The sequence below is a fragment of the Bombina bombina genome, chromosome 12, assembly GCF_027579735.1.
Source record: "Bombina bombina isolate aBomBom1 chromosome 12, aBomBom1.pri, whole genome shotgun sequence".
In the NCBI taxonomy this organism is placed as follows: Eukaryota; Metazoa; Chordata; class Amphibia; order Anura; family Bombinatoridae; genus Bombina; species Bombina bombina.
The window spans coordinates 26,752,417-26,778,761 of record NC_069510.1 but is presented as its reverse complement, the minus strand read 5'-3'; the positions used below and the strand labels follow the sequence as shown (position 1 = coordinate 26,778,761).

Genomic DNA, 26,345 nt, shown 5'->3' with positions numbered 1-26,345 from the left:
AATGTTGTTTAAAATTGCATTCTCTATTTGAATTACATACACAACATTTTTGGGTTTCATGTCCCTTTAAGATCTGATTGTTGTGACTGTTCAGCGAGAACCAAGTGCTTTTTTTCTAGGGTGTTAAAAGCCAGCTCGCTCATCCTGTAACAATCAGTACCACACAGTGTGTGCTGCAACTGTGGCTGCCAGAATCCCCTGGGGACATGTGTGTGTGTGTGTCTGCGTGGCCGTGTGTGTCACTCGCTGCATGTGAACAGCTGGGACCAAAAGGGATCTCCCAAGAGATGTGTGAGCTCTGGGAATTCAGTGCGGTACGTTGCTAACTGGATCAGTCGCCAAAGCTAATGTGTGAAAGCAACAGCAATGTCCGAAATCTCCTGTTCTATTACATGAGAGTTCTGAAATCTATTAACCCTTTGTCTTCCAGAGAGTCTGGCAATATTCTGCACAGCAGTTTTCCGATTATCCTGAATCTCTTTAAGAAGATTTCTCCGCTCTCGTAATTGTCGCAGTTTATTTACAAGGGAACTCTATTGTCAATAATTCACTTAAAGGGATATGAAACCCCAAAATGTCTTTTTCATTATTCAGATTGAGCATACAATGTTAAACAGATTTCCAATTTACTCAAATTTGCTTCATTCTCTTGGTATTCTTATTATACTTATTTGAGTTAAGTGCATTACTGGGAGCTCACTGAACACATCTGCTGAGCCAATGACATGACGCATATATATGCAGTGACCAATCAGCAGCTAACTCCCATTAGCACATTGCTGCTCTAGGGCCTACTTATCTATGCTTCTCAACAAAGGATACCAAGAGAACAAAAGTAATTAGATAACAGAAGTGAACTGGAGAGTTATATAAAACTGCATGCTCTATCTGTTTCATGTAAGTTTAATGTTTACTTTATTGTACCTTTAATACCTACGTATGCTTTAAAGGCACATTCTAATGCAAACAATACACACTCAAATTAGTTAGAACATTCATCGTTTGTGTTACTTGCCCATGATAGCTATATGTTTAACCCCCACAAAGAGATTAAACACATAGATAAAGTTGCAAGCAGAACAACACTGGGTATTGACTGGTTCATGCAATTGCTGCTCCCTGATTGGCTCACCGTCTGTGTTCTGCTTGGGAGCTGCATTGCTGGGATTTTAATTTAAAGGGACAGTCAAGTCCAAAAAATACTTTCATGTTTCAAATAGGGCATGTAATTTTAAACAACTTTCCAATTTACTTTTATCACCAATTTTTCTTTTTTCTTTTGGTATTCTTAGTTGAAAGCTAGACCTAGGAAGGCTCATATGATAATGTCTAAGCCCTTGAAGGCCGCCTTTAATCACATGCTTTTGTATTTGCTTTTCACAGCAGGGGAGAGCTAGTTCAGGTAAACCCTATAGATAACATTGTGAGCACGCCCGTGGATTGTGGCAGACACTGCACTAATTGGCTAAAATGAAAGTCAAAAGATAATAAATAAAATGTCATGTGATCAGGGGGCTGTCAGAAGATGCTTAGATACAAGTTAATCACAGAGGTAAAAAGTATATTATTATAACTGTGTTGGTTGTGCAAAACTGGGGAATAGGTAATAAAGGGATTATCTATCTTTTAAAACAACAAAAATTCTGGTGTTGACTGTCCCTTTAAGGTATAAAATATTAAAATCAACGATAGAAAGACTGCAAGTTGAAAATATGTTTAGAAAATATCATTTATACATCTTTAAATGAGGAAGTTTATCAGAGACTGTTTTTTTTTATTAATTCTACATATAAATAAGAAAGCATTGCATTGCAAAATTGCCAAATCATTGCAAATTATCATTTTGTAATTAAAATTCATATTGTGTTAACATCTAAAGACACACCCATTTTTTAGAGTATGTTTATGTTGTATATTTTGCTGTGGCCAATTAGAGACCAATATAAATCTTCTCTTGCACTGATTAAAGAATCACTGTGTAATATGTTGCAGGGTTATGGTTCTGGATCTTGCTAGGTGTTCTCCGGTCTCTCTAGAAATAATGGAATAAAACCCCCACAATTTTCAGATGAAAATAACAGGAAAAATTGCCAATTAAACTTGTATGGATTATATAAACCATGCATTAAAAAAACAAAAATATGTGTTTATTTCACTTTACTTCCTCATTACTTTTGTGAATAATTTGTTACTGTTGCTAAGTAGCACTTTTCTCTGTGGAGCGTATAAATAACCGATTTGTCTCTTTTTAGGATACTTGCAACGGCTGGGACTGAATTTGATCTTCGGACACTGAGAGCCGTCCGGGTGCTAAGACCACTCAAACTTGTGTCAGGGATCCCAAGTAAGTCCACAAAGGAAGTGTGTTTTGTTTGGTACGAAAACGAGTATTAGGGTGACCAATGGGTGGTGCACAGAAGCCTTCAGCTAAACATAATGGAAGAGATTTGCAATATGTTAGCAAGACTTAGACAAGTCCTTTTGTATTCACTAAGACTGTTTTAGAGCACAATTGCACTATTCAACTCCATTAAAATCTCTGTGAAAAACAATTTGCTTTGTTTCTAAACCATTATAATACTATAGAAGAGATGCCAACATATCTTGTGTAAATGTTGTGTTCGATCAACACTCCCTAGTAGGGCAAAAATCAAAGGGTCCCATATACTAATCTGTCCTACGTTAGGAACCTGTCTGTCTGTCTTCACATTACACTGTACATCTGCTCGCCGTGTGCACTATTGCACAAGGATTGTCTTGTACAGCCCCACTCTCTGCTCTCGCACAACCTGTCAATCACACTGAACATGTTCAGGGTAATATTTCTCCGCCTCTGAGGTGCCAGCTGTTGTAGGACTTTTGCTTCCTACACTGCGGTAAGCTCCTGCCCTGCAAGGGATCCAAACTAGCGATCTCTGCTTGGTACATGGAGCCCTACAACTGTAACCTACAAATGCGGCAATTCAAAGAGCTAGTTTAGGAAGTTTGCAGCATTTGGAAAGCCTAGGTTACAGGTTCTACTTTTTGGCCTCACTAGAGTGCATTGGACAATGAAGCATTTTTACACAATAATAAAGGGTGTTTAGTGTGACACGCTCTAAATCAGCGATGGTCATCTTCCTAACACAAGTGGTCTGAAAATTAACCCCTTAAGGACCAGCGACCCTGTACATCACTGGTCTTTTACTGGGGTTTGCATTACTAATAACACAGTCTCACCACCAACGGCGAGACCACACTATTTCAGGTGACCAGAAAGATGGAGGGAGGGTATAATAGCGCAGTCCCGCCCCTGCTTGACCCGCGCTATTGTTAACAAGGAAACACTTAAGGACCGGCAACTTAGATTGCGATCGTTAAGGGGTTACAATTTTAGAAGAAAAATAATAATATTTCCTAAAAATGTCCAGTGGCCCTTTTGAGTTGTGGTCTGCACACCCACCAGAAGACTTCAAAGCACACAAATTTAGTTTCACTTTTCCTAGGGCCACAAAAACTATGGCATACAATCTTAGTTTACCCAGGGGACAAAAAAACTGGTGCAGAGGGCCAAATGTGGCCCTCTTCATCCCTGTTCTAAACCAATGCATTACTGTCTCCAGTTTACAATTTATTTAACCCCCTCAAAAGGGCTGAACACATCAGTAAAATCCTGTTCTGGAGCAACAAGCATTGCAGCATTGCAATCACTGTACCTGATTACCTGCTTGAGAACTTTAATGCTTGCAACTCCCAGGGGAAACTTTAGCTATGTATTTAACCCCTCCCATTTGCAAGGGTTAAACATTATAATCTAGGATTAATAATACACAATTTCATTGGTCTAGAGAATTAGCGCATGTCAATTTTGCTTCACAGTGTCCCTTTAAAAAATATTAAAAAAAAACAAGTTTCAAGAGTTCAAAGTTGTGGGGGGCGATTTATTATCAGCCGAATGCTGCCTAATGCAGCTGTTTCCGCACTAGCCGTATGATTTAGTTGATTGACAACCCATGCTAGCGGACGATTGGCCGCTAATCTGCAGGGGCGGCATTGCACAAGCAGTTCACCAGAACTGCTTTTGCAATGTTAAATGCTGACAGCGTTTGCTGTCGGCATTCAGCGATGTCGGATCATGTCCGTCCGACACTTAATAAATCAGCTCCGTGGAATGAAAATGCTCAAAATTCACATGAAACTTAGCTGATGGATTGTAATACTAATGTCAAATGCTCTCAATGCAAAGAATTGGTGACACTAATGAGGTGGAAAAAAAACATGAATTTAAAATCCATATGAAAAGTCATGTGACAAAGTTTGCTGGGCTGTATTAAAGGGTTGTATTAAAGAACCATTAAACTTGAGTTATTTTACACATCATTAAAATGGTTGGTAATTAATTTTGTTGAATTATTGTGCACAAATAATAATATTCATGGTGATGTGCACTTTTGTGCTTGTGCATAGCAGTCGCTCATTGTTCTGTGAGAGGTTTCAGACGCACATGCCATCATTTAAAGGATAGGCCTTAGAAGCACATTTTTCTTATGCGTATTGGCACATGACCTCATCAACTCATAGCAAACTCCCACAATGCCAGTGATGTCACATGTGAGAGAAATCAAACACCCTATATGTACAGTATATGGGCTTTTGATTGGCTAGAGAGCCTGCTGAATTTTCAGCAGGTAAAGTGTGAATTGCTTATTTATTTTGTATCTAACAATTAATAATGAATGTAGCCTGTATTTAGTGCTCCTTTAAGGGATTGGAATCAATCCCAATGTGGTTTGGTGAAGACTTATCAGGACTAATAGATCATTTTGACACTAGAGTTCTGCTTAAAACATTGCACAAAGACCTTTTCATTTTTGATTATTCGTGGACAGATGAATTACTCTTCTATTTGTTTGATATTTATATGAACTAGTTATTTGTTTTATAACTAGTTAAAGGTACACTGAACCCAAACGTTTTCTTTAGTGATTCAGATAGAGCATGCAATTTTAAGCAACTTTCTAATTTACTCCTATTATCAAAATTTCTTCATTCTCTTGGTATGTTTATTTGAAAAGCAAGAATTTAAGTTTAGATGCCGGCCCATATTTGGTGAACAACCTGGGTTGTCCTTGCTGATTGGACAGCACAAATAAACAAGTGCTGTCCATGGTACTGAACCAAAAAATTGCTGGCTCCTTAGCTTAGATGCCTACTTTTTCAAATAAAGATATCAAGAGAACGAAAAAAAAGTGTTAATAGAAGTAAATTAGAAAGTTGCTTAAAAGTGCATGCTCTATTTGAATCATGAAAGAAAAAAATTATTTGGGTTCAGTATCCCTTTAATGCTATAGTTATAAGCTCCCTTTCAACTGTCCACTGGTCAATGTAATGTAAAACTATCGCCCTTTAATGTGTTAACATTGATACATTTTACCTGCTGAAGTGTCCCCTTTAGCTTTATTTTGCTGTTTGAAATAGCTGCTTTACCTGTTTAACTTGCCATTTATACTAAATATTTCAATACTGTCTCAATGGCTGCAGAAAAGCTTTGTAAATGAGAGAATTAAGAAGAAATCATCATCCCAGTGGGGGTGGGAGAGAAATCCCAGTTCTTTTCAAAGGTTCCCTTTAACATGAGAGATTAAAAAAGGAAAACAGGCTTTTAAATCTAGGATCACTAGATAATACATCATTATATTTAGTATTTATTTAGCGTTTAATGTCCTTTTAAAATGACCTGTAAGGGTATTTTTGTCTTTTTAACTCAAATATTAAACAATGTGTTTCCCAAACATAACCTCAGGGAACATTGACAATTCAAGGTTCAAACAGATCTAAATCTAAGCACTGCTGATACAACATTACTTCAATAGACAATGGCACCAGAGAAGGGTTTACTTTGCTATATGAGATTCACTATAAGCTAGACTTCTGGCTATTGTGACATTGTACAACAAATATTTACTTTAAAGGGACACTGAACCCAATTTTTTTCTTTTGTGATTCAGATAGAGCATGCAATTGTAAGTAACTTTCTAATTTACTCCTATTATCCATTTTTCTTCATTCTCTTGGTATCTTTATTTGAAAAGCAAATGTAAGTTTAGATGCCGGCCCATTTTTGGTGAACAACCTGGGTTGTTTTTGCTGATTGGTGGATAAATTCACCCACCAATAAACAAGTGCTGTCCAAGGTCTAAACCAAAAATTGCCTGGCTCTTTAGCTTAAATGCCTTCTTTTTCAAATAAAGAAAGTAAGAGAACGGAGAAAAATTGATAAGAGTAAATTAGAAAGTTGTTTAAAATTGTACGCTCTCTCTGAATCACTAAATAAAGAATTTGGGTTCAGTACCTTTAATATTCTTTCTGCTTTTCAAATATTTGTTTAGAATCAATATTAACATTTAGAACATTAACGGCCAGATTACAAGAGGAGCACAAAATATCGCTTAATTTGCGTGCGCTGCTATTACAAGTGAGGTGCAATGCGAATTCAACCTCGCATTCTCATTGCACGAAAGCATTGCGCTCTCAATAGTGTGCTTCCACAGGCTCCAAAGGGAACCTCAGTCTCATGGCGTGAGAACAAACGCAGCAAAGGGAGTAAGTCGCCCAGTGATGGGCAGCAGATTGTAAATATATATGTATATGAGTACACATAGTAGCACATAAATATGTAAGCATATATATTTACTGGGAACATACAGTTCCCATAGACTGCAATGTCTTTTCAGTGACGTTTTTTTTCTCTAACACCCCACGTCAGCCAACTTTAGAACCCAAAAACCGCCTAGTGCAGTTGTTTTTTATTAAAAAAATGAAACTTTTTTTTTTTTTTTTTAACTATAATGCCTTCTATTTTGAAGGCAATTGGGGCACTTTTAGAAAATTAACCAGAGATCGGTTCTCTGGTTAATTTTCTGAGCCCTTATTGCTTCTGCAAGCTCTCGTTAGCAATAACCAGCCACTTGATTAATTATTGCGCTCCCGCAAATGGGCAACACGATAATTTAGCGCTCCATTTGTAGTCTAGCCCTAAATGTTAATATTTGTGTAGGAAACATATCATTCAAATATTCAAATGTAACATTCTAATGTACCATTAATTCAAAGAGACTTACATTTAAATCATAATAAAGTGACACTCATTTGTTATATTCAATAAAGGAAATATGTATCTTTTTATTATTATTAATATAAGAGAATATTTCACTTTTGGTAAACATTCAACATTGATTTAAAATAAGTGTTGCCAACAGTTATAATTATTTTCAAACAAATGTGCCAAATATTCTGTCCTCTCTAGTTGGTACCAAAGGAAGGGCTAGTGAATAATAAAACCTGGTTGTGGTTCTCATAAAGTATTTAATTCTGTGTTTCGTAGGTCTTCAAGTGGTGTTAAAATCCATCATGAAGGCGATGGTACCTTTGCTACAGATTGGCTTACTCCTATTCTTTGCGATTGTCATGTTTGCGATCATCGGGCTGGAGTTCTACATGGGAAAGTTCCACAAAAACTGCTTCTCGCTGGAGACAGGTAAGGATATAGTGAAACCTTTTTTACAGAAAAAAAGAATAATTAGGTTTAAAGGGACACTAAACACATTTTTTTAACAATTCAGATAGAGCATGCAATTTTAAACAACTTTCTAATTTCCTCATATTATCAATTTTTCTTCATTTTCTTGCTATCTTTATTTAAAAAGCAGTAATGTAAAGCTTAACCCCTTAATGCCAGCACTGGGCGGGGGGTCATGGGGTTAGGAGATAAGGGGGGATACTACCCTGCAGAAAAAAACCCTTTTATATGTATACTGGCAGACTTTCTGCCAGTTCTTAAGATGGGGTGACCTTTGGGGGGTGGGGGAGGGAAGAGAGCTGTTTGAGAGGGGTCAGGGAGGGATCCGGGGGTGGGATGTGTCAGGTGGGAGACTGATCTTTACACTAAAGCTAAAATTAATCCTACAGGCTACCTAATTAACCCCTTCACTGCTGGGTATAATACAAGTGTTGTGTGCAGCGGGGTTTAGCGGCCTTCTAATTACCAAAAAAGCAACGACAAAGCCATATCTGTCTGCTATTTCTGAACAAAGGGGATCCCAGAGAAGCATTTACAACCATTTGTGCCATGACTGCACAAGCTGTTTGTAAATAATTTCAGTGAGAAACCTAAAATTGTGAAAAAGTTAACAATTTTTTTTATTTGATCACATTTGGCGGTGAGATGGTGGCATGAAATATACCAATATGGGCCTATATCAATACTTTGGGTTGTCTACTAAACACATATATATATAGTTTTGATAGGTAAATATAAAAAAGGCTCTATTTTTGTTTAAATGTAGTGATGGCAAAAATACTAAAAATGCTCTGGTTTTTTGGGGAAGTTTTTGTCTGAAATGCCTGGTCCATTTTAGGTTCAGCACCCTGGATAGTGCTTACTTATTGGTGCCTACATTTAGCCACCAATAAGCAAGCGTAACCCAGGTTCTGAACCAAAAATAGGCCAGCTTCTTAGCTTTAAATTCCTACTTTTCAAATAAAGATAGCAAGATAACAAATAAAAATTGATAACAGGAGTAAATTAGAAAGTTGTTAAAAATTGCCTGCTCTATCTGATTCATTAAATAAAAAAAATGGGTTTAGTGTCCCTTTAAATAGAAGTGAAATAAAACACAATGACATAATGAAGTGCTATAAAATTGTACTGAAATGTAAAGTCTTATTGTTTTTTTTAAGATTATTGTAATACATTTTATATGGCAAACTAAAGGCTGCATTTGTCATTAACTGGATTTTGTTTGTTATTTAAAGAGACATGAAAACCAAAAAAATGTCATTCATGATTCAGATAGAGGATATCATTTTAAACCACTTACAATTTACTTCTATTATGTAACCTGCTTTATACTCTTTGAATCCTTTGTTGAAGGAGCAGCAGTGCACTTCTGGGAGCTAGCTGAAAGCCAATGAGAGGAAGTATATATATGTAGTCACCAATCAGCAGTCTCTGAGCCGACCTAGGTACACTTTTCAACAAAAATTACAAACTGAATTAAACAAATTAGATAATAGAAAACAATTAGAAAGTTATTTAAAATAGTATGCTTTGTCTGAATCATGAAAGAAAACATTTCTGCTTCATGTCAGCGTATGTTAAAGGGACATAAACCCCAAAATGTTTTTTCATGATTCTGACAGAGCAAGCAACGAATTTGGTAATAGAGTATACAATTTTAAGAACAAATTTGGTAATAGAGTATACAATTTTAAGAACACATTTGGTAATAGAGTATACAATTTTAAGAACGAATTTGGTAATAGAGTATACAATTTTAAGAACACATTTGGTAATAGAGTATACAATTTTAAGAACAAATTTGGTAATAGAGTACTGTATACAATTTTAAGAACAAATTTGGTAATAGAGTACTGTATACAATTTTAAGATGAATTTGGTAATAGAGTACTGTATACAATTTTAAGATGAATTTGGTAATAGAGTACTGTATACAATTTTAAGATGAATTTGGTAATAGAGTACTGTATACAATTTTAAGATGAATTTGGTAATAGAGTATACAATTTTAAGATGAATTTGGTAATAGAGTATACAATTTTAAGAACACATTTGGTAATAGAGTACTGTATACAATTTTAAGATGAATTTGGTAATAGAGTACTGTATACAATTTTAAGAAGAATTTGGTAATAGAGTATACAATTTTAAGATGAATTTGGTAATAGAGTACTGTATACAATTTTAAGAACAAATTTGGTAATAGAGTATACAATTTAAAAAAAAATTCCAATTTACTTCTATGTGAATCAGGAAAGAGAACTTTTGGGTATCTTTTAAAGATTTAATTCTAGGTGAGCTCAGGAGCGTGCACATGTTTTTAGCCATCTGGTAGGAGTGCTTATAACAATGTTTATAACAATGTTATTCATAGCAGCAAACACTGCTTACATACAATGCTGAACAAACGTTCACGCTCCTACGCTACTATCAGCCTACCTAGCTTTACCCTTTAGCAAAGGATATTCAGAAAACAAAGCACATTGGTGGAGCCCTTGGTGTGAAAGGCTTGTGGCTATTAGTAGAGTCTTTTGTGTGATATTTTTGAAGGTAATAGTGAGGATCCAGAGATGGCTGGCACAATAAAACCTTGTATACTGCAAAGCAGACATAAATCACTCTACAGGAGTTCTAGTTCCATCAAAGCCCAACAGGAAGATGAGCTGGAGAACTCACCCCAGTGTGGATAAGGCCATAAGCAAACAGATGGGGAGAAAGAGTGTAAAATATACTAGCAATGAACAAGCAATGATCAGCATCAGTGTGCTTAATATTTAAAGGGACAGTAAACGCCAGAATCTTTGTTGTTTAAAAAGATAGATAACCCTTTATTACCCATTCCTCAATTTTGCATAACCAACAATGTTATATTAATGCACATATTACCTCTGTAATTACCTTGTATCTATGCCTCTGCAAACTGCCCCCTTATTTCAGTTCTTTTGACAGACTTGCATCTTTAGCCAATCAGTGCTGACTCCTAGGAGCTTCACGTGCCTGAGCTCAATGTTATCTATATGAAACACATGAACTAACGCCCTCTAATGGTGAAAAACTGTCAAAATGCTTTCAGATTAGAGGCAGTCTTCAAGGTCTAAGACATTAGCATATGAACCTCCTATATTTAGCTTTCAACTAAGAATACCAAGAGAACAAAGCAAAATTGGTAATAAAAGTAAATTGGAAAGTTGTTTAAAATTACATGCCCTATTTAAATCATGAAAGTTTTTTTTTTACTTTACTGTCCCTTTAAGCATCGGAGTCAGCTTATTCTGGAAGTTCCTAGTGGGCGGGGCAACCTTTATCTTTGATATATTCAAGGGCACTAGACTTAAAAGTATTGGGAATGCACTTTTTCTATCATGCACATGGAAGGGCAGCAGTTATTCATGTTAATCTTTTTCATAGATTTTTTTCCCCTTTGATAATAGCACTACCATGAAAATACTTGTTTGTTTTTTTTACTGATTCTTCAGTATTAAATCACACTGCCTTATGGGGAAAACTTCCAAAACCTTATCGATGTAAATGAGCAAATCGTACAAGAATGGCAACCAATATTTTTTTTTCCTCTCCATAGCAACCCCATTAAATACAAAAAAACATCAGAACAATTTAAAATGTGCATAATGTCCCTTTAAATTTATACTAGCTCATCTTGTATTTGATATGTAACTAATGACCTTATGTAAAGTTGTGCCGTCCCTTAATGCTGCGGCTGTCGGAGATATTTCGCTTGGAAGCGGAATTATAGAAGTCAGTAGCCTGGGAGATATCAGACGAGTTTAGCTTTGAGTGAGAAGTTTGAAGATCAAGCAAGCTCAGACTCTGGTGTCACTGAGTGTTAATAAGTTTTTACTGTATCACATATGCAGACTCTTTGGGTTTTACCTCAAGAATAAATTGACATAATCCATCAATGTGTTTTTCTTTACTTTTCTTAATGTGCAGAGTAGGGTGTGTGCCAGATTTAAATGGTTTAACCCAATGTATAACCACATTCATTCACTTCCTGCATCTTCTCTTACATTTATTCATATTTTTATATGCTATCTGTACAGTAAATAGGGACACGTAGGTAAGGACAAATCTTCTTTTAAAGGGACACTAAATACAAATTGTAATTTACATGATTATAAACGTTCATATATAAGAATCATTTTGCAATGAAAACTGTAGCTTTATTTTGTCAGATGATGATATATTGTTTTATGTTTATTATTTTCCCTGTCTTGCTAACCAATCACAAACTAATATTCAGATATAGCACAATCTCTGTTTGCACATGTGCAGACTGGGGTAACTGCCCTCTTGTATTCCCTTAAGGTGGTTTAGCACTGATTAAACTTGGTTACTACTGCAAAGACTGATTTGCCTATAATGATTTTTGATGCAAAATTGATAATCCTCCTTTTAAAAGCATGTGACACCATAGAAACTTAGGGAGGGAGGGAAAAGTAAACAAAAGCTTGCATAAATTGCCTAAAAGTATTAACTCAAGCCTCCATGGGAGAAAGTAAAACACATTTTTTAGACAAGGACCCCTGTTATTGTAGCAAGGTATGCTGTATAGACAGGAGGTCCTCCCCTGAAATCAAGTTCCTGTCTATTTATAGAGACGCGATCTGCAGATGGCATTTTAAGACACTTTCAGCTAGATTACAAGTTTTGCGTTGGCCAGTCCTAATGCTGCTTTTTAACGCCCGCTGGTATTACGAGTCTTGCAGGTACAGGTATACTGCTCACTTTTTTGGCCAGACTTGAAAATACCGCAAATCCATTTACGTAAATTGCGTATCCTATTTTTTCAATGGGACTTGCATAGCGCCGGTATTACGAGTGACAAAAAGTGAGCGGTAGACCCTCTCCTGTCAAGACAGGTACCGCATTTAAAAGTCAGTAGTTATGAGTTTTACACTACAACACCGTAGCATAAAACTCTTAACTAAAGTGCTAAAAAGTACACTAACACCCATAAACTACCTATTAACCCCTAAATCGAGGCCCCCCACATCACAAACACTAAAATAAAAATTTTAACCCCTAATCTGCAGAACCGGACATCGCCGCCACTATATTAAAGTTATTAACCCCTAATCTGCTGCCCCCAACGTCGCCGCCACTATATTAAAGTTATTAACCCCTAAATCTAAGTCTAACCCTAACACCCCCTAACTTAAATATAATTTAAATAAATCTAAATAAAAATAACTATCATTAACTAAATAATTCCTATTTAAAACTAAATGCTTACCTATAAAATAAACCCTAAGCTAGCTACAATATAACTAATAGTTACATTGTAGCTAGCTTAGGGTTTATTTTTATTTTACAGGCAAGTTTGTATTTATTTTAACTAGGTAGAATAGTTACTAAATAGTTATTAACTATTTAATAACTACCTAGTTAAAATAAAGACACATTTACCTGTAAAATAAAACCTAACCTAAATTACACTAACACCTAACACTACACTATAATTAAATTAATTCCCTAAATTAAATACAATTAAATAAAATTAGCTAAAGTACAAAAACAAACAAACACTAAATTACAGAAAATAATAAACAAATTACAAGATTTTTAAACTAATTACACCTAATCTAATCCCCCTAACAAAATAAAAAAGCCCCCCCCCCCAAAATAAAAGCCCTACCCTACACTAAATTACAAATAGCCCTTAAAAGGGCCTTTTGCGGGGCATTGCCCCAAAGTAATCAGCTCTTTTACCTGTAAAAAAGATTACAAATCCCCCCCCAACATTAAAACCCACCACCCACACAACCAACCCTACTCTAAAACCCACGCAATACCCCCTTAAAAAAACCTAACACTAACCCCTTGAAGATCACCTTACCGGGAGAAGTCTTCATCCAACCGGGCCGAAGTCCTCAATGAAGCTGGGAGAAGTCTTCATCCAAGCCGTGCGAAGTGGTCCTCCAGACGGGCAGAAGTCTTCATCCAGACGGCATCTTCTATCTTTATCCATCCGGCGTGGAGCGGGTCCATCTTCAAGACATCCGGCGCGGAGCATCCTGTTCCAACAAAATCTTCTTACTAAATGACGGTTCCTTTAAGTGACGTCATCCAAGATGGCATCGCTTCAATTCCGATTGGCTGATAGAATTCTATCAGCCAATCGGAATTAAGGTAGAAAAAATAATTTTGGCTGATGCAATCAGCCAATAGGATTGAGCTGGCATTCTATTGGCTGATTGGAACAGCCAATAGAATGCCAGCTCAATCCTATTGGCTGATTGGATCAGCCAATAGATTTGAACTTCAATCCTATTGGCTGATTGCATCAGCCAATAGGATTTTTTCTACCTTAATTTAGGGGTTAATAAATTTAGAATAGTGGCGGCGACGTTGGGGGGCAGCAGATTAGGGGTTAATAAATGTAGGTAGGTGGCGGCAATGTTAGGGACAGCAGATTAGGAGTTAATAATATTTAACTAATGTTTGCAATGCATGAGTGCAGCGGTTTAGGGGTTAATATGTTTATTATAGTGGCGGCGACGTTGGGGGCGGCAGATTAGGGGTTAAGAAGTGTAGATAGGTTGCGGCGACATTGGGGAAGGCAGATTAGGGGTTAATAAATATAATGTAGGTGTCGGCGATGTTGGGGGCAGCAGATTAGGGGTTCATAAGTATAATGTAGGTGGCGGCGGTGTCCGGTGTGGTTAGACTTAGGTTTAAGGGTTAATAAATTTAGAATAGTGGCGGCGACATTGGGGGCAGCAGATTAGGGGTTAATAAATGTAGGTAGGTGGCGGCAATGTTAGGGACGGCAGATTAGGAGTTAATAATATTTAACTAATGTTTGCAATGCATGAGTGCAGCGGTTTAGGGGTTAATATGTTTATTATAGTGGCGGCGACGTTGGGGGCGGCAGATTAGGGGTTAAGAAGTGTAGATAGGTTGCGGCGACATTGGGGAAGGCAGATTAGGGGTTAATAAATATAATGTAGGTGTCTGCGATGTTGGGGGCAGCAGATTAGGTGTTCATAAGTATAATGTAGGTGGCGGCGGTGTCCGGAGTGGTTAGACTTAGGTTTAAGGGTTAATAAATTTAGAATAATGGTGGCGACGTTGGGGGCAGCAGATTAGGGGTTAATAAATGTAGGTAGGTGGCGGCAATGTTAAGGACGGCAGATTAGGAGTTAATAATATTTAACTAATGTTTGCAATGCGGGAGTGCAGAGGTTTAGGGGTTAATATGTTTATTATAATGGCTGCGACGTTGGGGGTGGCAGATTAGGGGTTAAGAAGTGTAGATAGGTTGCGGCGACATTGGGGAAGGCAGATTAGGGGTTAATAAATATAATGTAGGTGTCGGCGATGTTGGGGGCAGCAGATTAGTGGTTAATAAGTGTAAGATTAGGGGTGTTTAGACTCGGGGTTCATGTTAGTGTGTTAGGTGTAAACATAAATTTTATTTCCCCATAGGAATCAATGGGGCTGCGTTAAGGAGTTTTACGCTGCTTTTTTGCAGGTGTTAGACTTTTTTTCAGACAGCTCTCCCTGTTGATTCCTATGGGGAAATCGTGCACGAGCACGTTACACCAGCTCACCGCTAACGTAAGTAGCACTGGTAATGGAGTGCGGTAATGAGCAAAATTTTGCTCAATGCTCACTTCTTGTCTGGTTTGTAAAAACTTGTAATACCAGCGCTGTCTGTAAGTGAGTGGTGAGCATAAACTGCTCGTTAGCACCGCATAGCCTCTAACGCAAAACTCGTAATCACAGTATTGCTCAATATTTTTATATACTAATTACACATCTGACCAAATAAAACAAAACCAAACTAAGTACTGACGATAATTGTTCCTTACAAAGCCTATGGTTCGCTCGGCAAGAGCCAACACTTGACTGACTTGGGCCAGATTGGTGTTTTGAACCAAAAATAGTCAATTTGTTTGGAAAAGGATTTCTGTTCTATACTATTACTATACTATTGTCAGCAATACACTCATTTGTACAGACTGTAACTAGACATTTAGCAAACTGAAGGAGGTTGTAATCTTGTGCTGCCTGTGCTGCAAGACAAAATATAAGTTTACTAGATATCATGCCACTATTGTAATAGGTTAATCATGTTTATTTAAAGGTATAGTAAGCCATTTGTAATATACACCTGTTTAATCAAACATCCTCTACTGCAACGTGATAAATTAGTTTATTCTCTTTAGATTTTAGGTGGTGTGCGTAATCTTATTTATAGTTTTACTTAAAGGAACACTGAACCCAATTTTTTTCTTTTGTAATTCAGAAAGAGAATGCAATTTTAAGCAACTTTCTAATTTACTCCTATTATCAATTTTTCTTTGTTCTCTTGCTATCATTATTTGAAAAAGAAGGCATCTAAGCTTTTTTTTTGTTTCAGTACTCTGGACAGCACTTTTTTATTGGTGGATGAATTTATCCACCAATCAGCAAGGACAACCCAGGTTGTTCACAAAAATGGGCCGGCATCTAAACTTACATTTCAAATAAAGATACCAAGAGAATGAAGGAAATTTGATAATAGGAGTAAATTAGAAAGTTGCTTAAAATTTCATGCTCAATCTGAATCACAAAAGAAAATTTTGGGTTCAGTGTCCCTTTAATGGGATATTAAACCCAAAAAATGTATTTTGTGATTCAGACAGAACATACAATTAAAAAAAAAAGTTTCCAATTTTCTTCTTTTATCAAATTTGCTTAGTTCCCATAGTATTGTTTTTTGTAGAGATACCTAGGTAGTTGTCTGGTGAACTATAAGGCAGGGAATAGTGCTGCCCTCTAGTGCTCTTTTAAATAGATACCATTTATGCAAAACCGCTTCCATATAGTGCTCTAGAAACGTGCACTCTCCCAAGCTTACATCCCTGCTTTTCAAAAAAAGATACCAAGAGAACAAAAATAAAATGTGATGATAGAAGTAAATGTGCACGTGAGTTTACATTGATCATTGTTAGTTTTGTATTAAATGGCTAATCAGTTATACTTTGTGCTCTTCAAACAGATGAACCCGTCGGAGATTTCCCCTGTGGGGAAGAAGCCCCTGCTCGTCTCTGTGAAAATGGCACCACTTGTCGCTTTTACTGGAAAGGGCCCAACTATGGCATCACCAACTTTGACAACATCCTGTTTGCGGTGCTAACTGTGTTCCAGTGCATTACGATGGAAGGATGGACAGACATATTGTACAACGTGAGTGTCTGGGGGTCTCATTATATGCTGTTGTTATCTACCTGGGTACTGTAGAAGAACAATATGACATGCATGTGCAGAGTATTTGCACGTGTCCAGTTAAACGGACATTCTGGGCAAAATTTAAATGCACATAGATGAATTACATCTTTGAATAGAAACATATTTGCAATATACATGTATTAGTAAAAACGCTTCTAGAACAGGTTACCACTGTTTTAGTGTTAGCATTTTTCTCTGCACGTGCATGTGCATTTTAAATACTGCAGCTGCTTAGATCACCAGTGGGGCTCATATCATGTCAACAATTAACAAATTGAGTCACTACCAGATGGTAGAAGTGTTTAAAATGCTGGTGCATGGTGCATACTTAAATACACTTTTGAAACAGCTATAACTTTTATTAGAAGCATGTTTGCTAATTATTGTATATTACAAGTGAAAAGCATCCATGTGGATTCTAATTTTGGCTGTAATGTCCCTTTAACATATTCATGAACACTTTTTTTGGTTTTAATAACAAGTGAAAAACATTGCTAAACTAACACTTTTGGCATATGAAACGTCTACATTAAATTACATATAATTTTCATTTATGATTTCAGTTAAGTGTGGAGATTATTACTGTAAAATGACTCAAAATTGTTTATGGAGAAAGTCATGAATTTATCTTATTTCTTAAATTTAAAAAAAACAAACCATGTAATTCAGAAACGTTAGACAGTTGTCATTGATGTGAAATTAACTTAAAGGGACACTGAACCCAAAATTTTCTTTTGTAATTCAGATAGAGCATGCAATTTTAAGCAACTTTCTAATTTACTCCTATTTTCAATTTTTCTTTGTTCTCTTGCTATCATTATTTGAAAAAGAAGGCATTTAAGCTTTTTTTTTTTATTCAGTACTCTGGACAGCACTTTTTTATTGGTGGATGAATTTATCTACCAATCAGCAAGGACAACCCAGGTTGTTCACCAAAAATGGGCCGGCATCTAAACTTACATTCTTGCATTTCAAATAAAGATACCAAGAGAATGAAGAAAAAAATAGGAGTAAATTAGAAAGTTGCTTAAAATGTCATGCTCAATCTGAATCACGAAAGAAAAATTTTGGTTACAGTGTCCCTTTAATTAGATACAATTTTTTCTGTAGAGGTAAATTTAAATCCTTCTGAACAGCCTTGACACATTTGTGATATACTTACTTTTTTCTGTTTACATTTTTATGTTATTTGAATTTGTGGGGTTTTTGCAAATCCAACCTGTGCCGCCTCTTACGAACTGGAACACTTAGAATATGTAGCATAAAAATTGTGATTGATTAAAATGTGAGATATTGTGTGTCAGTTAAATAGTTTATTGGCATATTTAAATAGAAGCTTTTTAGTGGCTGTTACAGTACTAGGCATAGGATGAGGTAGCTTGATGGTTTCTAGAAATATTTCTAATAATTTTATAAAAGGTCCGTGCACAATAATGTTACATCATTGCTACAGTAAGTGCACTTAAACGGATGTCAAATTGAAAGTGTAATTTTGCATAAAATGTTCAGTTATGCATACTGAAATTACTTTGCAAATTGATTTTACTCTTTAAATTTCCTACTCTTCCTGTAATTTAAATCTGAAAATAGAAATGTTTCAGGTGCTCATTTATACTTGTGCCTTATTGAACACTCAAGACGCTTTTTAAGTGATGTGTCCCTGTACTGCCAAACTATGCAAACAAATGCATTTTCACTCCTGAGATGGACGCAGACAATGAGCCAGTTAGGGGCAGCATACATAAATATCCACTAATCACCTGTGGGGTTTTTTTTGCTCAGGAACAGCAGCAAAGCATGCTGAATCTATTGCTTTAACTATGTATTTAACATTCATTTAAATACATAATAATTTAGTGAAATTGAGCACTTTATTTGCATGCCAAAATGTGTCTATAAAGGTAACATAACGTCTGAGTAGGCTGATCATATTGCCGCTTTTAAAAGGGACAAATATGAAAAATACATATGTCAGGGCTGTTTTCAGGGCTGTTTAAAGAAATGGTTTTGTATAAGAACCCTCACATATGTATTTTTCATATGTGTTCCTTCTTAAAGCGGCAATATGGTCAGCCTACGTCTGAGCAACTTATGATCTTCCTATTAGATGTAAATTTATGGAGTTTTTAAATGTATTCTTTAGGCAGTATCAGGGTTTGGGTCATTTACAAATGCTGTGGTTTTCGGGAATTTGTTTTAAACTAAATTAATAGTGAATATTTGGGGAACATTTATAACTGTTTTCCTTAAAGGGACAGTCTACACCAGAATTTGTATTGTTTAAAAATATAGATAATCCCTTTATTACCCATTCCCCAGTGTTGCACAACCAACACAGTTATATTAATATACCTTTTACCTCTGTAATTACCTTATATCTATCACTGTAATGGAAAAGATCTTTATCAGAAATAATTATTTTAATAACATATAGGGGCCGCATTATCAATGTCCGACGCATTTATCATTGCAAAAGCGTTTCTAGCTAAATGTTTTGAGTTCTGTATCCCTTTACGTATGCAAGATGCACACCTCCTAGTTGGCACAGGTTGAGAGTTTTATGTCTGATGTCTTTCCCGCAGCATCCCCTGTCAGGACAAATGTCCTTGTTTCCAGGGACTACCTAGCCCCACCCATAGTCCTTCCAGCTCTGCCCAAACTGCTCTGTCCACGACAAACCAGCAGCCTCTTTCTCACCTGCCTTAGCCCCACCCACAAGGTACATGGATTCACTTTAGATTCTCTGGGGCGAGTAGTAAAAAAAAATAAAAAAATCACAATTTTCAGTGATAAATTACAGTAAAATAAATAAGTGTTTGCTATTTTTTTTATTGTATTTATTTTTAGGTATTGTGGTTGAATTCATTTGTATTTAAAGTCCCTTTAGCAAATTTAATATACAGAATGGCTTCTAATTATCTAAAATTCCGGATAAATGTAGTATTCTGCCCTGGCGCATATTTCCACTCATGAGACTCAGATAAGCTGCCATTGCTAATTAATATCTTTCTAGCGAAGTGACTTTCGGATGTAGTGAATTTGCTTGAGTCAGATCTTTTTGCTTTCAGCCTGACTGTAACCTCTCGTGTCTGTCTAGTAAACACACAGATATATTTCATTGTGCCTGTTACTGTCCATCACATACAATCTACTCATTTTTCATGTTATTGATTCCCATTTCCCACTTAAATAACAACAAAGAGAGAGAGAGAGAGCGAAAGAGAGAGAGAAAAGGAAAAAATACAGGCATTGTATGGTAAAGCCGACCAGATTTTACCAAATATTTATTTGGTTTTTGCTTTCTTTTTAACCCTTTGTCTTCTGTATAGGGCTGTAGTGCATTTGGCAGTCAACAGGTTAATTATAGTGTGGAGAAGAATTATACTTTTATTGACAGTAATGCAGCCAATAACCCTGTATAGTTTGTGATAGGGTTATTCACCATTGTAATTATTTTGCCTAAATAAGGGAGAATGGCTCTATAAATTCTTTGTGCTACCAAGTTTACTAGATTGCAGATGATTATAGGTTCTCACAATTACAAAAACAAATGGAATCATTTGCAGTGTTTTAAACATGACACCAAAATTAGAGAGTATTGAGTTCCCTTTAAAAAATAATGTTATATTTGTCTCTCTTAGTGTTTCATTATACGTAAAAGAATAGCTGTTTATCTCGTGAAGTGCATGCAGCAAAAGACAGAAATGAAATAGTTGTTTGTCTCTTGTAGTGTACAAAGCAAAATGCGTAGCAGAAATAGTTTTGTCTCTTGTAGTGTACAAAGCAAAATGCGTAGCAGAAATAGTTTGTCTCTTGTAGTGTACAAAGCAAAATGCGTAGCAGAAATAGTTTGTCTCTTGTAGTGTACAAAGCAAAATGCGTAGCAGAAATAGTTTGTCTCTTGTAGTATACACAGCAAAATGTGTAACAGGAATAGTTTTGTCTCTTGTAGTGTACAAAGCAAAATGCGTGGCAGAAATAGTTTGTCTCTTGTAGTATGCACAGCAAAATGTGTAACAGGAATAGTTTTGTCTCTTGTAGTGTACACAGCAAAATGTGTAACAGAAATAGTTTGTCTCTTGTAGTGTACATAGCAAAATGTGTAACAGGAATAGTTTGTCTCATGTAGTGTACACAGCAAAATGTGTAACAGGAATAGTTTGTCTCATGTAGTGTACACAGCAAAATGTGTAACAGGAATAGTTTGTCTCATGTAGTGTACACAGCAAAATGTGTAACAGAAATAGTTTGTCTCTTGTAGTGTACACAGCAAAATGCATAACAGAAATAGTTTGTCTTGTGTAGTGTACACAGCAAAATGCATAACAGAAATAGTTTGTCTCTTGTAGTGTACACAGTAAAATGCGTAACAGGAATAGTTTGTCTCATGTAGTGTACACAGCAAAATGTGTAACAGAAATAGTTTGTCTCTTGTAGTGTACACAGCAAAATGCATAACAGAAATAGTTTGTCTCTTGTAGTGTACACAGTAAAATGCGTAACAGAAATAGTTTGTCTCATGTAGTATACACAGCAAAATGTGTAACAGAAATAGTTTGTCTCATGTAGTATACATAGCAAAATGTGTAACAGGAATAGTTTTGTCTCTTGTAGTGTACACAGCAAAATGCTTAACAGAAATAGTTTGTCTCTTGTAGTATACACAGCAAAATGTGTAACAGGAATAGTTTGTCTCTTGTAGTGTACACAGCAAAATGTGTAGCAGAAATAGTTTGTCTCTTGTAGTGTACACAGCAAAATGCATAACAGAAATAGTTTGTCTCTTGTAGTGTACACAGCAAAATATGTAACAGAAATAGTTTGTCTCTTGTAGTATACACGGCAAAATGCGTAACAGAAATAGTTTGTCTCTTGTAGTGTATACAGCAAAATGTGTAACAGAAATAGTTTGTCTCTTGTAGTATACACAGCAAAATGCATAATAGAAATAGTTTGTCTCTTGTAGTGTACACAGCAAAATGTGTAACAGAAATAGTTTGTCTCTTGTAGTGTACACAGCAAAATGCGTAACAGAAATAGTTTGTCTCTTGTAGTGTACACAGCAAAATGCGTAACAGAAATAGTTTGTCTCATGTAGTATACACAGCAAAATGCATAACAGAAATAGCTTGTCTCATGTAGTGTACACAGCAAAATGCATAACAGAAATAGTTTGTCTCTTGTAGTGTACACAGCAAAATGTGTAACAGAAATAGTTTGTCTCATGTAGTATACACAGCAAAATGCGTAACAGGAATAGTTTGTCTCTTGTAGTGTACACAGCAAAATGCATAACAAAAATAGTTTGTCTCTTGTAGTATACACAGCAAAATGCGTAGCAGAAATAGTTTGTCTCTTGTAGTGTACACAGCAAAATGCATAACAAAAATAGTTTGTCTCTTGTAGTATACACAGCAAAATGTGTAACAGGAATAGTTTGTCTCTTGTAGTGTACAAATCAAAATGCATAACAAAAATAGTTTGTCTCTTGTAGTATACACAGCAAAATGCGTAGCAGAAATAGTTTGTCTCATGTAGTATACACAGCAAAATGCGTTGCAGAAATAGTTTGTCTCATGTAGTATACACAGCAAAATGCGTAACAGGAATAGTTTGTCTCTTGTAGTGTACACAGCAAAATGCATAACAAAAATAGTTTGTCTCTTGTAGTATACACAGCAAAATGCGTAGCAGAAATAGTTGGTCTCTTGTAGTGTACACAGCAAAATGCGTAACAGAAATAGTTTGTCTCTTGTAGTATACACAGCAAAATGTGTAACAGGAATAGTTTTGTCTCTTGTAGTGTACAAAGCAAAATGCGTGGCAGAAATAGTTTGTCTCTTGTAGTATACACAGCAAAATGTGTAACAGGAATAGTTTTGTCTCTTGTAGTGTACACAGCAAAATGTGTAACAGAAATAGTTTGTCTCTTGTAGTGTACATAGCAAAATGTGTAACAGGAATAGTTTGTCTCATGTAGTGTACACAGCAAAATGTGTAACAGGAATAGTTTGTCTCATGTAGTGTACACAGCAAAATGTGTAACAGGAATAGTTTGTCTCATGTAGTGTACACAGCAAAATGTGTAACAGAAATAGTTTGTCTCTTGTAGTGTACACAGCAAAATGCATAACAGAAATAGTTTGTCTTGTGTAGTGTACACAGCAAAATGCATAACAGAAATAGTTTGTCTCTTGTAGTGTACACATTAAAATGCGTAACAGGAATAGTTTGTCTCATGTAGTGTACACAGCAAAATGTGTAACAGAAATAGTTTGTCTCTTGTAGTGTACACAGCAAAATGCATAACAGAAATAGTTTGTCTCTTGTAGTGTACACAGTAAAATGCGTAACAGAAATAGTTTGTCTCATGTAGTATACACAGCAAAATGTGTAACAGAAATAGTTTGTCTCATGTAGTATACATAGCAAAATGTGTAACAGGAATAGTTTTGTCTCTTGTAGTGTACACAGCAAAATGCTTAACAGAAATAGTTTGTCTCTTGTAGTATACACAGCAAAATGTGTAACAGGAATAGTTTGTCTCTTGTAGTGTACACAGCAAAATGTGTAGCAGAAATAGTTTGTCTCTTGTAGTGTACACAGCAAAATGCATAACAGAAATAGTTTGTCTCTTGTAGTGTACACAGCAAAATATGTAACAGAAATAGTTTGTCTCTTGTAGTATACACGGCAAAATGCGTAACAGAAATAGTTTGTCTCTTGTAGTGTATACAGCAAAATGTGTAACAGAAATAGTTTGTCTCTTGTAGTATACACAGCAAAATGCATAATAGAAATAGTTTGTCTCTTGTAGTGTACACAGCAAAATGTGTAACAGAAATAGTTTGTCTCTTGTAGTGTACACAGCAAAATGCGTAACAGAAATAGTTTGTCTCTTGTAGTGTACACAGCAAAATGCGTAACAGAAATAGTTTGTCTCATGTAGTATACACAGCAAAATGCATAACAGAAATAGCTTGTCTCATGTAGTGTACACAGCAAAATGCATAACAGAAATAGTTTGTCTCTTGTAGTGTACACAGCAAAATGTGTAACAGAAATAGTTTGTCTCTTGTAGTATACACAGCAAAATGTGTAACAGGAATAGTTTGTCTCTTGTAGTGTACAAATCAAAATGCATAACAAAAATAGTTTGTCTCTTGTAGTATACACAGCAAAATGCGTAGCAGAAATAGTTTGTCTCATGTAGTATACACAGCAAAATGCGTTGCAGAAATAGTTTGTCTCATGTAGTATACACAGCAAAATGCGTAACAGGAATAGTTTGTCTCTTGTAGTGTACACAGCAAAATGCATAACAAAAATAGTTTGTCTCTTGTAGTATACACAGCAAAATGCGTAGCAGAAATAGTTGGTCTCTTGTAGTGTACACAGCAAAATGCGTAGCAGAAATAGTTTGTCTCTTGTAGTGTACACAGCAAAATGTGTAACAGAAATAGTTTGTCTCATGTAGTGTACACAGCAAAATGTGTAACAGGAATAGTTTGTCTCATGTAGTGTACACAGCAAAATGTGTAACAGAAATAGTTTGTCTCTTGTAGTGTACACAGCAAAATGCATAACAGAAATAGTTTGTCTCTTGTAGTGTACACAGTAAAATGCATAACAGAAATAGTTTGTCTCATGTAGTATACACAGCAAAATGTGTAACAGAAATAGTTTGTCTCATGTAGTATACATAGCAAAATGTGTAACAGGAATAGTTTTGTCTCTTGTAGTGTACACAGCAAAATGCTTAACAGAAATAGTTTGTCTCTTGTAGTATACACAGCAAAATGTGTAACAGGAATAGTTTGTCTCTTGTAGTGTACACAGCAAAATGTGTAGCAGAAATAGTTTGTCTCTTGTAGTGTACACAGCAAAATGCATAACAGAAATAGTTTGTCTCTTGTAGTGTACACAGCAAAATGTGTAACAGAAATAGTTTGTCTCTTGTAGTATACACAGCAAAATGCGTAACAGAAATAGTTTGTCTCTTGTAGTATACACAGCAAAATGCATAATAGAAATAGTTTGTCTCTTGTAGTGTACACAGCAAAATGTTTAACAGAAATAGTTTGTCTCTTGTAGTGTACACAGCAAAATGTGTAACAGGAATAGTTTGTCTCTTGTAGTGTACACAGCAAAATGTGTAACAGGAATAGTTTTGTCTCTTGTAGTGTACACAGCAAAATGCATAAGAAAAATAGTTTGTCTCTTGTAGTATACACAGCAAAATGCGTAGCAGAAATAGTTTGTCTCTTGTAGTGTACACAGCAAAATGCATAACAAAAATAGTTTGTCTCTTGTAGTATACACAGCAAAATGCGTAGCAGAAATAGTTGGTCTCTTGTAGTGTACACAGCAAAATGCGTAGCAGAAATAGTTTGTCTCTTGTAGTGTACACAGCAAAATGTGTAACAGAAATAGTTTGTCTCATGTAGTGTACACAGCAAAATGTGTAACAGGAATAGTTTGTCTCATGTAGTGTACACAGCAAAATGTGTAACAGAAACAATTTGTCTCTTGTAGTGTACACAGCAAAATGCATAACAGAAATAGTTTGTCTCTTGTAGTGTACACAGTAAAATGGGTAACAGAAATAGTTTGTCTCATGTAGTATACACAGCAAAATGTGTAACAGAAATAGTTTGTCTCTTGTAGTGTACACAGCAAAATGCTTAACAGAAATAGTTTGTCTCTTGTAGTATACACAGCAAAATGTGTAACAGGAATAGTTTGTCTCTTGTAGTGTACACAGCAAAATGTGTAGCAGAAATAGTTTGTCTCTTGTAGTGTACACAGCAAAATGCATAACAGAAATAGTTTGTCTCTTGTAGTGTACACAGCAAAATGTGTAACAGAAATAGTTTGTCTCATGTAGTATACACAGCAAAATGCGTAACAGAAATAGTTTGTCTCTTGTAGTTTACACAGCAAAATGTGTAACAGAAATAGTTTGTCTCTTGTAGTATACACAGCAAAATGCATAATAGAAATAGTTTGTCTCTTGTAGTGTACACAGCAAAATGTGTAACAGAAATAGTTTGTCTCTTGTAGTGTACACAGCAAAATGCGTAAAAGAATTAGTTTGTCTCTTGTAGTGTACACAGCAAAATGCGTAACAGAAATAGTTTGTCTCATGTAGTATACACAGCAAAATGCATAACAGAAATAGCTTGTCTCATGTAGTGTACACCGCAAAATGCATAACAGAAATAGTTTGTCTCTTGTAGTGTACACAGCAAAATGTGTAACAGAAATAGTTTGTCTCATGTAGTATACACAGCAAAATGCGTAACAGGAATAGTTTGTCTCTTGTAGTGTACACAGCAAAATGCGTAACAAAAATAGTTTGTCTCTTGTAGTATACACAGCAAAATGCGTAGCAGAAATAGTTTGTCTCTTGTAGTGTACACAGCAAAATGCATAACAAAAATAGTTTGTCTCTTGTAGTATACACAGCAAAATGCGTAACAGGAATAGTTTGTCTCTTGTAGTGTACAAATCAAAATGCATAACAAAAATAGTTTGTCTCTTGTAGTAT

General features: G+C 35.7%; 1 protein-coding gene across 1 annotated transcript in view; it reads left to right on the top strand.

Annotated features, from left to right (window-relative positions):
• CACNA1B (calcium voltage-gated channel subunit alpha1 B) overlaps window positions 1-26,345 on the top strand; it is a 575,803-nt gene that overhangs the window by 263,727 nt on the left and 285,731 nt on the right. The window contains exons 5-7 of the mRNA XM_053695819.1: window positions 2,253-2,344; window positions 7,364-7,516; window positions 16,566-16,753. Coding sequence (XP_053551794.1) covers window positions 2,253-2,344; window positions 7,364-7,516; window positions 16,566-16,753 — 433 coding nt within the window. The remainder of the gene's footprint in view (window positions 1-2,252; window positions 2,345-7,363; window positions 7,517-16,565; window positions 16,754-26,345) is intronic.